This window comes from Nicotiana tabacum, chromosome 1 (genome assembly GCF_000715075.1).
Source record: "Nicotiana tabacum cultivar K326 chromosome 1, ASM71507v2, whole genome shotgun sequence".
Classification (NCBI taxonomy): Eukaryota; Viridiplantae; Streptophyta; class Magnoliopsida; order Solanales; family Solanaceae; genus Nicotiana; species Nicotiana tabacum.
The window spans coordinates 113833848-113847780 of NC_134080.1; the positions used below are offsets into that span (position 1 = coordinate 113833848).

At 35.9% G+C, this 13933-nt stretch overlaps 1 protein-coding gene across 1 annotated transcript; it reads right to left on the reverse strand.

Annotated features, from left to right (window-relative positions):
* Positions 1-467: 467 nt before the first annotated feature.
* Positions 468-3042, reverse strand: LOC107787145 (acyl-CoA-binding protein). The gene is made up of 4 exons (XM_016608668.2): positions 2892-3042; positions 959-1076; positions 802-864; positions 468-699 (listed from the first exon to the last, which is right to left on the reverse strand). Exons 1-4 carry the CDS (start codon positions 2901-2903, stop codon positions 623-625), a joined length of 270 nt encoding a protein of 89 aa, XP_016464154.1. The 5' UTR covers positions 2904-3042; the 3' UTR covers positions 468-622.
* Positions 3043-13933: the final 10891 nt, after the last annotated feature.

The window sequence follows — 13933 nt, forward strand, 5'->3', positions numbered from 1 at the left end:
TTAATAAAATCTTCAATTGGAAGATGTTTGCATTTTGGCAAAGGTTAATTCTGTGGTACATGGTTTTATGTTCAAATAGGTCTTCATTTATATTGGAGTGTAGGTCTTCAAATCCTCAAAATGAGTCAGTTGAAGATGTTTGCATTTTGGCAAGGCTAATTTTGTGATACATGGTTTTATGTTCAAATAGGTCTTCAAAATTTTCTTGACATCATACGAGTTCCTTGCGGTTATACAACCAAATAACAGATGAATTTGAAGATATTCGTAAACAATGACTGAAAATATAGAACTATTCATCGTCTGACATTTAAAGAATTAACTTGGGAGCTGGTAGAAATGAGTTTAATGAATAAAGAAGTAGAACAAGTGGATAAACCGCAACCAACAAACAAGGGGTAATAGCTACTCTGAAAATTTTAGGAGCAGTTCAATCAGGTTTCAACCAAGTTATCAATTCCCCAATATAAAGAAACCAAGTTCAAACTTCTTTTTTGGTTTATTGATAAAAGGTTCAAACATAAATAATAGTAGCATTCTTTCGCAGCACGGAATTAGGCAAGCCATTGGTAAATAAGATTACATAGTCCAACAACAATTTAGCAACAAAAGATGATAGAGCTTATGCTGAAGCAGCTTCTTCCTTCAACTGTTTCACCTTGGTGATGTAGTCGTTCATAGCTTCGTCCTTGGATTTTCCTGCCATAGATATAGTCTCGTTATTTGTGTTTTTCCTCAAGGGAAAAGCAAGGTCTCGCAAGAAAGAAGGTAGTGAATATGAATACTATAGAGATCACCTACCTTCAACAGCCTTCCATGCATCCCACTTTGCTCTGTCCCTCATGTTGAACATACCAGGACGGCCTGCCCATCAATACACAATGCATGTAAGAACATCACATAGCTAGCTTGAGACATGAAGATCAATAAGTGCAAATGCTCAATACATAATACTCACTTGTGTCAACATTGCCAACAGTTGCTTGCTTGTAAAGCCCGTAAAGAATAAGCTTGTTCTCATTGGAAGTACTCTCTGGCAATGTCTTAGCCAACTCAGCGTGCTCTTCAAAATCCTCCTGAAACCCAAATGTTTCAGCAAAAGGTATGGCTAGCAGTAGATTCAAAGTTTTATCTTCCAGGTATACTTTCTTCATGATAAAATCAGGACGTAACTCCACCTTAATAGTGGAGAAGCACATAGTTGGTGGTTCAATAAAATGAGAGCGCAACTAACAAAAAAAATCTATATAAACACAACAGCTCCAACGCCAAAACCGAATTTATGGAAATCTATGATACAAATTGAGTGCTTTATCGGCATCTACGAAGAGTTTGCTATCCAAATACATATGTTTAAATTCATATGGTGCGTCAGTTCATAGTTAGTCCAAAGAATATCTGCAAAATGTTAGTCAAGAGAGGCACAAATAATACATTCATTCCTCAACATTGTAAAGACCCCCTTGGCCAATCTTTTGCTTCCAACATGTTACAATTAGAGCACATTAGTCTGTGATCTATGTTTTATCGTTCAGTTCTTCAAATACTACTATTTACAAACCACAATGAAGAACCAGAAATAACCTTTTAGATAACATGAGTAATTCTTATGACACTCATATTTTTGTTTACTGCTCTGTTCCGTCTGTTACCCTATCATTCGGCCACAATCCAGTTCTAAACTTTCAATCTTTCACTACTGAAGTTTTGGCTAGCGTACGGAGCCAGAATTTGGGGGGGGGGGGGATATCAAAATATAAAGAAGTAAACCTACGGAAAAGTCAAGGGGAATCAATATATAGTATATAGAAAAAAAAAATCTTTTACCTAGCTACCCAATGTAATTTTCTGGGAAAGGGGTGTGACTTGACACCCTTTGAATACGTGTGGCTCCGCCAATGCTCTCAGTAGCCTATATACTTGGTGGCAATAGGAATCCTTTTAGTGGAAAGCAATTGGCCAACCAACAATTCTTCTAGCCACTTATAAATAGGACGGGCAAAATTACAGCCACTAGCCATGAACAGCAGAAAGAATTCAAAGCCAGGCTGAACATAAGTTGAGCCTTTCTTCCATTTTCTTTACCCGATTTAATGAAGCACGGAGGGGAAATGATAGGTTTTAGACAACTGAATGTAAACTAGTACCCAGACTAGGCAATCTGATAAAATAGGATGGTAAAGAGGAAGCCTTCAACTTCTGTTAAATTATACACAGAAGGAGGTCCATGTAGCATCATATAAATTCAAGAAACAATAATTTGTTCATTACTATTAATTAATAGTTCCTTATGATTCATATTTAGCTAAATGGTGCTCCCTGGCTTTACTCATCAACTTAAGCTTCAAAAGATACACCATATATAGCCAATAATATCAACTATCTCAAAAACCAAAAGAAAAAACACTCTCATCAGATGAAATCTTCAAAAGATCATCGAAATTGTGGACTACTACTGTGCCGGAGACAATACATCAATATATGGAAGGCCAAACATGTAGAGGACAAATTCCTATGACAATTCGCGGCTCATCTGCCATTGCATCCAACTATTTTTATCTAATTAGGTGCTTAAATCTTGACCATTAGCATTAATGATAGTATAGTATAGCATAAATACATCACCCTAGACTAGTATTTAATCTGAACCAGTGTCCGATCTGCTAAGCGAGAATTCTTGAACGACAATTAACAGATCAACCCAACCACTGAAATTTCAACTATGTAATTACCGTCCAATCATTATGTCGGGGGCTTTTTAATTGACAAGACGTACTCACAAGAATAGCATAACTGACCAACAAAACTACAGATCTATCAAACCACGAAAATAGCAAACCAATTAAAATAAAAGTGGAAAACGGAATATAAAGGATTTAAAGACATTTTACCTTCAAACCCATGTCTGATCTAATTTGCTTGATAACTACGCAAGAGAATTGGAGAAGAAGAATTTGTGTGATTGTGATTGTGATTGTGTCGAAGATGAGGGTTGCTATATATATAGTGAAGTATGAGCATAGGAAATAACGTAATATTATTGCGATAATCTATACAAACTACAAAGTGGCGTGTAGGTTGGACCGTTGAAGTTGGGTCCCTTACTAGCAAGATTAGTGGGGTCAAAAATTTGGTTTGGACTAATGCTTATTATGTGAGGTCCATGTCCATAGCAGGTTCTTGGTTCAGTCGTATGCATAATATTTATCGATATCTATATCTATATCTATCTCTATCTATATCTATATCTATCTATATTATTATAAAAACACAAATATTTCATGCTAAATGTTGAATGGCTAAAATATCCTTAAAATATTAATCGACTTTTATACTCTTAAATATTTTATTACAAAGATAATTCTATATTGGATAAAATAGTAATCTAACAATAATTTGCCTAATATTTAGCGAGGAATTTGATACCAAATAATGATAGAATTCTTTCAAAACTAATAAGCGAATGTAAAGTTCTAATACTATACTAATTCTTGGTGGGAAATTATATAAAACAATAATAGAATCCCACATACTCTTAGAGTCCCAAATCCATAGCAATCCCACGCTTAATGAAACACATATATTGCCTCTATATAAACAGTTTCGTTGTATTCACACCATTACAATCCAAAACATCTGCACGCGGATTTTTTTGAGGTAATTTTCGTCTCTTTTATTATCATATTTTATAGATTATATTTGGCTCTCTAACACAGCCCACAAAAGGCTACTGACAATAAAGAAGTTAAATCTTTAATTTTGTGCATATTGTCTGATAATTCGTCCACATCTTTATGGGTTATTGACAAAGATTTACAATAAAAATCTATTACTTTTATAGCCCGTTTGACCAAGCTGCAAAAATCAACTTATTTTGAGAAATGTTTTTTTTCAAAAGTGTTTTTCTCAAAAGTACTTTTGGTGAGAAGCAGTTTGTGTTTGACTAATTAGTTTGAAAAACACTTCTGAGCAACAATTAGTGTTTGGCCAAGCTTTAAAAAACTGCTTCTAAGTGTATTTTTCTCAAAAGTGCTTCTCAAAAAAATGCTTTTGGAGAGAAACTACTTTTTTCTGTTTCTCCAAAACTGGTTTTGCTTTTCCTCAAAAGCATTTTTTTTCCTTCCAAAAGCTTGGCCAAACACCTCAATTTTTGGCCAAAAGTGCTTTTGGCAAAAAAAGAAGAAACACTTTTAGCTAAAAAGAAGCTTGGCCAAACAGGCTATTATTCTTGTAGTTATCCCACGAAAGTTAGGTGGTGTTTGACCCAAATTTATTATGCTTTTTTTTTTTGTAAATATTTTAAAATAATAGAAGTTATGACCTATTTGATTGATAAAACAATTATTAAAAAAATTAATTTAAGAAAGGCCTTTGGTGGAAACCAAAACTAAGGGTGTTTATCGGGCGGGCTGGGACGGGTTGAACGGGAAAACCCCCAGCTCGTTCGGTTAGCGGGCGGGCTGTTAGCGAGCTGGGGATAACGGGCTGTTATAGGGCTGGGATTTTTCGGGTTTTCGTGGGCCAGTACGGGTTAGGGCTCACACGGCTCGAGCTCGGGCGGGCCGGGCTCAAATATATATATATATATATATATATATATATATATTTATTTTTTTTTAATTTTAATTTTATTTTTCTTATTCAATGTTATTGATAGTTAAGTATTTGCAAACTTTTAAGGGTTAGAATTAAATTTTGATGTTTAAAGTGTTAAATTTGAAATTTGTATTTTATAATTATAAAATTGAAATTAGAAAGTAAGTGGCTACAAAATTATTTAATAAGAGTATAAGAAAAATAGGCAAATATAAGGAACAAACTCCGAAGGCTTTCATTTATATTTTTAATATTTCAAATTAATTTGCAAGTTCTTTTTTGATTTTTTTTTTTGAACTTGCAAATTAAAACTTAAAACTTTACAATAATTATAAAAAATAAGAAATAGTACATCACATGTTTTGCATCATTTTTGTAAGTTCTTCCATGTCAACATGAGGTTCTTGATTTCTGGGATTGGTTGAATCGGAACCATAAACCATTATATCTCCAATTTCTTGGTCCTCCTCTTCGTCTACCTCGTCACGCCCTTGATTTCGCCGTTCTTATCTTCTCCAATCTCTGAAGCACACTAGAATTTCCAAAGCATTGCTGCCCAATGAAAGACGGGTATCTCCTAGCTGCTGCCTTGCTTGGCTAAATGCGCTCTCTGATGCGACTGTTGAAATTGGCACATTTAGCACGTCTCGAGCCATAGCCGAAAGAACAGGAAATTGATTTGAGTTGCTCCTCCACCAACTCAATGGTAGAAAATCCTTTGTGAGGGGCTCTGGTGACTTTTGCAAGTAGAATTGTAGTTCATCAATATTCCTGCTACTGGTTTGTTGATGCTCTCCTAGTGTAGACCAAATCTGATAATCTTGAACACAATCATCATCATCCATAGTTCTTCTAGATGTTGAAGGATTAGTTGAAGGAATATTTGCATCTACAACCGAAGAAGCATCAACAATGTTAGCATAATAATTATATAAAGTTTGTAAATGTGTGTGTAGCTCAAAAATACAAGTGTCAATATCAGGAGTTTCAGTTGGGCCAATATCCATATAAGTATATAAAGCTCTAATTAATTGGCGACACTTTATCATTTTGACAATATGGGTTTAAAATAGCACTGATCACGCCCAACTATGCCTTATAAAAAGGACAATGCGGTCGTTGCAAATATAATCCGCTTTACAAGTCCGGAGTCGAATCCCACAGAGAACTAAGGCTTAGCTACAACTGTTCACTATCACCAAGAAGACAAGCTTGAACAATTCCTAACTTATAGATATTTAGATTCTTGTGTTTAACTAATTAACTAACAAATTAAAATACTAAATTAACAACTAAATATACTAAGGGTTAGAGACAAGATTAAGGAGGTCTAGAGTTATGATTTCCCCAATTGTCGGAATTCTTCCCGCTATGTCTTCTATAATTTCGCCTAAGTATTCTCTAACGATCATGAACACTCTTATTACCGTAAATCTCTCCTGAGTAATCACGAAAATTTACTAGACGCACTCTCCCGAGCTACGCTAGCTGGCTTTTGATACAGCTCACTTCAGATCGCACCCAAGGCTTCGTTATCCCTAATCCCACCTTTAAACCCTAGGTTATTGATCCCTCATATACTTTGGGAGTGGTGTTGTTCAACAATTACCTAAATATGCACTCTCTCTCGAGTTATGCATAGTAAATAGGCACAGCTAATTGAGAGCTCTTCAATTAACTACAATAAGAACGTAGTTGAACAAATAGAGATTATACTACGGCTCAATTATATAAAAATATAACAAGAATTTATCCTACAAAAGGTTCCATCAAAACCCTAGATAACAAATTAGCTATTCATAATAGTATGCAAAACTACAATACTAAAAGTCATAACCAATAATGAAAAATAGGAAGAGGAAAGAAAAAACTTGTAGAAGAATTCTCAAGCCTTGCTCCTATTGTGTCTCTGCCTCCTTAGATCAAATCTATGTCAAAAATATGTCCAATTTCTTTTCTTGGCCGACTTCCTTGGTTTAATATAGGGTTTAGGGCTTAAAATCCCATGTTTTGCACTTTGGTCCCTGAAATTTATGCATCCTTGGAACCGCGGCCAAACACCCTCTCAGATTCTTCATTTGTCCGCGACTGCCTTCTGCCGCGGTTCTGCTGCGGTCCTACCGTAATCGCGTTTTTCCACCCTGTTCCGTTTGGAATTTGGAAAAACGTAAAACATGAATATTGTAGCCCTTTGAGTTATCTTTCAGCAATATATTATAGAGCCCAAATGGAGTTCTGAGCAAAAAGTTATGTCTATTTTACTAGACAGTGCGCAATATGCCTCTTCGAGTTTTCGTTTTGTTGTTTTATCATCCGTTGATCCCTGAACGCGATCCCGGCTTAATTCCTTGAGCTCTTACTTAGACTTCAAAGCTCCAAACCACTTAAATTCATTCCATAACATCTGTATAGCTCGGAATCACACCTACAAGGCATAAAACAATAATTAGTGCAAAATACTAGCGATTAAAGCGCAAACTCAACTAAAGTGCAGTAAATTAGAGTGCAATAATCGACTAAAATACGTAATTATAGCCTATCATCAATACCCCACACTTAAACCATTGCTCGTCCTCGAGCAATCAAACTACACTTTTCTTTTATAGATACGGCCTTTTTAAACAATTATCCTAACTCATCACACCAAGAGTATTTAAAATAGACTAAGCAAAAAAGCCTTACACTTTTTTTTATAGACATGACCTTTTTAAACAATTCTCCTAACTCATCACACCAAAAGTATTTAAAATAGACTAAGCACAAAAGCGTAACATCTTTACCTCAAGATTTGACTCACAAGTACCACGCATTATTCACAACTCACCTACTTACTCTAACATAGAGGATACTGACATTACCTTTCCTTCATGAATCAAGTGCCTTCACACAACAAAAGAGAGTAGTTCCACACAATAAAATTTAAGAACACTTAGGAACTCAAGATAGAAAGAATTCACTCACTCTTAGAAATAACATTCATATGCCACAAAAAATGCACCATAAGCTTGCCCGTAGTGTACTACTCCACTAATCGAGCTCATTTAATCTTGGATCAATTAAGACTTTATTTGGTTGTAATGTAGGCTACGGGACGGGTAGGATACATTTAGATATAAGAGTGACTACACCTCCCTAAGCACTTTAATACATATACTTTAACATTCAAACCTCATACTTATGTCAAGCCAAACTCCACCTTCACATCAATATACATCAACTCCCAAATTATTTAAGCCCAATTATATCAAGAGTCACCACTATCAAAGAATATATTTTTTTTACATCAATACAACTTTTTTTTTCTTTTTCAATTCAAGAGGCTCTTGCTTTTCAAATCAGTGCACCCTTTCTCCTTATTTCATTAGTTCCACTCAAAAGCCAAACCAACTACTCCACACTTTAACTTTTACAAAGTTCATAAACAATTCAAGTGCTCATGAGAGGTTACAATGGTTCAATAGATGGTTAATTCAAACAAATGGGTAAGACTTGTAATGTGGTTGCCAAAGAAACAAGATTACAGGCTCAAAGGGGTTAACTACGATACATAACACTTAGGTGGGTAAAATATACATGTTTGGCTCAACAAAGAAATGCCTATATCACTTCCTAGACTGAATAAAACTACTATTTCGCTTTGTAAACACACGGGACAAGTTCTAGGCATCAAATGCAATGCACAGAATATAACAAATTCTTACACACACATGGCACATGACTCACTCAAGATTGGATCATCAAGACACTCTAGTCAAAGCAGTTAAGCAAAGTTAAGATCATACAATTTAAGGTACTTCTACAAGAGTCAAAAACTGAGCCTAAGCGTCACAACCAAAGTACTCACTATTCTCAAGGCATAACAAAGTCAAGAGATATTGCTTCACTTCAAAACACAACACAATAGCTTTTACTCCAAAAAAAAAACTAACTACACCCGATTCAAATAAAACCCTTGGAAAAGAACCGTGGTTTAAAGAAAACCAAGGGAGAATTATTACACTACCTGACAAAAGAAAATCTTTTTGTACTTTTTCTTTAGACTTAAATCCCTCAAGAGAATTGTCTAATAGATCCATCGTCGAGAAAAGTTCAATCTTTTCTATTTAAAATAAAATTATTCAATTAAACTAATACAACTAAAATAGCATAGAAAGTCACCCAGACAATCTCCTCACCCCACACTTAAAATTGTGCATTGTCCCCAATGCACACCATACTAATAAGAGGGTAAAAGAAACTCCATGGTAGGCCAAAGGCCGAAACATTAACAGCTCATGGGGTACTCAGACTTCTCCCAAGCTTGGTCCTTTGTGCGGGTACCTCACACTTAGTTCCAACCATTTAGTTTGCTGTTGCATCCTTCCAATACCTTTGCTTTCCATGCTCCTAGAAAATAAAAAATTGACACTACAAAAATAATACAATTAAAAAAATAAAAAATAAATAAAAGAAAGTAATAAAGTTAGGTTGCCTCCCAACAAGCGCTTGATTTAACGTCGCGGCACGACGCGGATCACTTTTTGCCTCCACCTCGAGCTTATGAATTGAACCCTAAGTTTTGATTCAAGCTTATGATTATGGCCATGGGGCGGTGGAACGAATCTGACTGGCCCAATAAAATAATGTAGTATTCTGCACTTCTTGGCCTTTAGATGAGGTGTGTAATCCCGACTTTCTGGAAAGAAGAATTCCAGAATGTAAGCACTTTGTTCCTCATTCCTTGACTCCTCAAGTGGCTCGGACGACTCTATTTTCATATCATCATCTAAACACAATGTGGAAAAATGCTTGGAGTGAGGACCAATGCGCTCAACTACATGAACATTGGGACAGTCTACATTCTCAACACTAATGACAATAGAGTCAACTAAATATGTATCCTCAATATCCTTGGTTGACTCTAGTATCTCCTCTACGACATCGGCATCCTCAAAATCTAGTTCAATTGATTGTTGGTGTCCTACTCTAGCCTCCTCCTCTAGCTCATCCTCGTATTTTTTTAAATCCTCCAGTAACATGGCAATTTCTACAACCCGTTCTTGCTCATATTGGCTACTATCCACAATGTCAACTTGTTGCGCTTTACCAGGTTCAATTAAATTATTCGCTTGAGCCTCCAAGTTGTGAATAGTTGCCCCTTGCCTTTGTACCCGCAGTTGTATCTCATCATATTGTTTCGTAAGGCACTTTAACATATCCTCGATCTCTTTCAGGTCCTCATACATGGGTTCTTTGTTCCTATTATCCTCACAAGAAAACATAGAATTGTGAGCACGTGATTTTTGCTTCACGAAAACTACTCCAAAAGAAATCAAAAATAAAACAAAATTCTCTTGGTGTACAATTTTTAGGATTTGCGTGACATTTTTGGATAATTATTTGTGTTTTTATCCGTAAATGTTTACCTTGTTGTAGTTAATTGAATTTTTTTTTTACATATTTAGGATTTAATTATGCATTTAGGAATTAATTAAACCATTAATTGGCTCTAAAAGGAAAATCATAAAAAAAATATGCATTTTATTCTATTTGTTGTCATTGTGTGATTTTTTTTAAGGTCTTAATTTGTGTGCTAATTGTTGTAAGTGTTAATTAATATTTGTGATTTTACAATTTAATTAGGAATTGTGTTTAAATTGTTAAATAAAAGAAGAAAATTAAAAGAGTTAAAAATATAGGGCCAATCAGATCTGGGCCAAAATTTTAGACCCAAAAATCAGGCCCAAACATTCAAAAGACCCGGTCCATTTCAGCCAGTCCCTCAAAAGACTCGAACGACGTCGTTTCTGAGTCTCAAATCTGGGCCGTTGATTTGTTTCAATCAAACGGTAGCCCCTGCATAATTGAAACGACGTCGTTTTAGGTGTGTTTGATCAGGACCGTTCATTGCTTTTGATCTAATGGCTCCCAGGCCTTCCTTCATGACCCCGACCCAATCCCATCTGAGACCGACCCAAACCCCCCTGTTTAAACAAAACGACACCGTGTAGTTTAACCCCCTTGATCTTGGCCGTTGATCTTAATTGATCTAACGGCTAAGATCGAAACAACCCCTCCGTATATAAGCCCAATCCTTACCCCACACCCCCAAAGCCATACCCCCCCTTTCCACATTCGTCTCTGATATTCAGAGACCAGACATGTCTGCCACCTCTAGCCACCGTGCACCGCCCACCGGAAATAGCCTCACGGCGGTTCCGGTGGTCCAAACGACCCCAAAATTACACCATAGCTTCCCCATGACATCCTCTTTCCATATCTGGTATTAGTTTCCCTCGAATCCATACCCAATGTCTCGAATCTTCAATCAAAGAGTCCATCTAAGACCTCACTTGTTCCGATGACCACCAAATTAACACCCCTAAGCCATCTGACCACCCTCATTACAAATCCAGTACCAGTTGGCTTCGAATCTTCCTGGAACTCCTCGAATCTTCGTTTGAAGATTCGAGCCAAAAATTAACCTACCCCGATCCGTTCCAAAATCATACCAGGTGACCCCCATACCTCCCTCACCCCTAAACCACCACTGGTTCCCTTCAAATCTGCCTAGAAATGTTTGAACCCTAAATAAAAAAAAACGGAACCCTAGAAATTCCAAATCATGGAATCCGTCCAAATTAAGTGAGGATTTGGGGTTTAATCGACCTTAATCGAAGTGTTCTTAGTTGAGAATACTTCGACTAAGGTTTGTTCGACCTCAAAATGTCCAAATCCGAGTTCGAGCCTGGGTTCGTATAGTTCTGAGGTTCTGAGGTATTTTTCTTTTTCCTTTATTCTGTGTTTATGATTTTTCTATCTATGTATCTATTTAATTTAGTTTTATTGATTTCCCATGCTGTTTCAATTCATCTTCTCATCTCCACTAGACCTTTTTATTTGGTCCAATTCTGACATTGCTTCTGTTTGCTGTAATTGTTATGAGTTACAATGTGTGTAATCGATTCGACTAAGTTCATCGATTAGTTGTTTTATTATAAACCCCTGTTCCTTTCAATGCCGATTGAAATTGCATGATTATCTATTTTCAGATTGATTGTTATCATTTGTTGTAGGTAATCGGTTAGTTAGTTTTCGTCGATTAATTCGTTCTTGTTTGTTAAATCAATAAGTTCGTCAAATGTTTGGTGTGTATGCTTGATCTGTGGACACTTAGCTTCAGGGCATTGTCAATAGGCTGACAATGAACCTGCATTCATGTTACCTGCATTCATGTGCATATTGATTCAATGTTTCAATTTCAGTTTAAATGATTCTGTTGAGTTCTGTGTGTTGATTTAAATTCAGTTTAGTTTGTTTCAATTGGGATTCGACCTTAGTCATTTAGCTGTCAATAAGTTTGGTTATAGCTGTTAGTCCGATTTAGTTTTTAAATTTTTGGTAGCTTGAACAGATTTCAGAATTAAAAGTTTTAATACAGTTGAATAATTAGGGGCAGTAATATTAAGGGGGTTTCAGGGGTGATTTGGGAATGAAACAGTTAGGATAATATTTTAATGTTAGTGTTTTGTTAGTGAGGTATTAGTGTCTTTAAATTAATTTGGTAATGGGGAACAAAAGAGAATGGGGGGCTGGTAATAAGGAAAAGTTTGCCTTAGTGGGATTTAAAGTGAAAAATCAGATTTTAGTGGAAAAAATCTGACTTGAATAAGGAAAAGGGGTCGGGCACTAAGTGGGGAAAGGGTCTGGATTTGGGTATATGATAGGGATAAAAATTCTGGAACAAGAAGGGGAAAAAAATTCAGAAAAATTCAGAACTTTTACATTAAGAGTTAGAGTGTTAAGGCTGAACTTTTACATCAAGAGTTTCAGGCTGTTTTTCTTGAGTATTTGACAAATCAGAAACTACTGTTTCCTTGCATCTGTCTGTGTTTCATTTTGGTATTGCTGGGTTTCAGTTTAGTATTTCCTGGGTTTCTGTTGGTGGAGTACTGATTGCATTGAGTTCATGGGTTTTCCTGCTTGGTTTTAATCTTTCTTAGGATTTCTGTTATTGTTGGCTACTGGCTTACTGGTTGTTGCTGTACTGCTGTGTTGCTGTGTATGCTACTGCTGTTTTCTGCACTGATCTTCCTCTTCTTCTCTTTGCTTTCCAAATACCAGGTACACAAATTGATACCCTGGTTCTTGTAGGCTGAAACTTGAAGCATGAATACAAAGAAATGAAGAGTTGAAGTTTTAAATTCATTATAGTTGTCTACTTATTTTTATATGCATTAGAATACCTCTTTCATTAGAATCATGTAAGTGTTTATTTATGTATAACTGGACATGCCTTTTGTAGTAGTTTAGTGAGAAAACTGCCTATGTATGTTTAGTTAGAAGGATTGATGGTATAGTAATTCCTATTCTGTTACTTCAGTATTATTTGTTAAATAGTATATATCAAAAGCATGTTAGGCCATTTAGATTATTCTTAAAACATTCAATAGTTATTTCATTGAACAAATGGCCTGTTTCTGAAACTGGTAGGAACATTGTTTAATTAGATACCACTGGTTAATTTCATGCATGTAAATGGTTTAAGATAAAAAATTAGATTTCCAAGTTCTTTCATTCCAGTAGAATGCCACTTTAAATTTGCAGAAATCTGTTAACAAAATGACACCATTTTTTGCAAGCTATGAATATGTGTAGAAACCATTAACTAGACCCTATTGGATTAAGGATGACCCGGGTTCAGTTTTACCCCATATACGTTGGACCTGGGCCCATAAATGACAAACGGATCGCCCTTATTGCATCATTTTCAGAATTAACGAATCGTATTCGAAACTTAACTATAATAACCCACAAGCATGTAAATAAATTAGGTACTTTTCTTTTTTTATATTAGAGACGAACGGAAATAGAAAAACATAGTTACTATAGGACGATCCTCTAAAATAAAATGAGGCGTGCCTCGCCAGAGAAATCACAAGTTGCGGGGTCCTCGATAAAAAGACATAATAAATGGATAGACTTCGGGATCGGCCGCTTAGTGAACTCCATGGTCCTTCCCCAAAGATAACAATACGCTCGTCTCTTTAGGACGCGTCTTTAATAAAGTACGTCCCTAAACTCGGGTGCACATTTATGTGACCCAAATCCAAATCTTAACGGAGTCGAAATGTGTCAACAACCACTGGTACATGGATTGTGACGTAGTTCGAGACGCGTTTTCACGACGTTGCAATTCCTTTAAAAAATAATAATAAAACGGTAAATAATTAAAATTGCACTATAGTTTTGAACATGTATTAAAATCAGATATTTTAGCCATTACAACAATTTAAGCGACCGTGCTAGAACCATGGGATCCGGGGGTGCCTAACACCTTCCCTCGGGTCAACAGAAT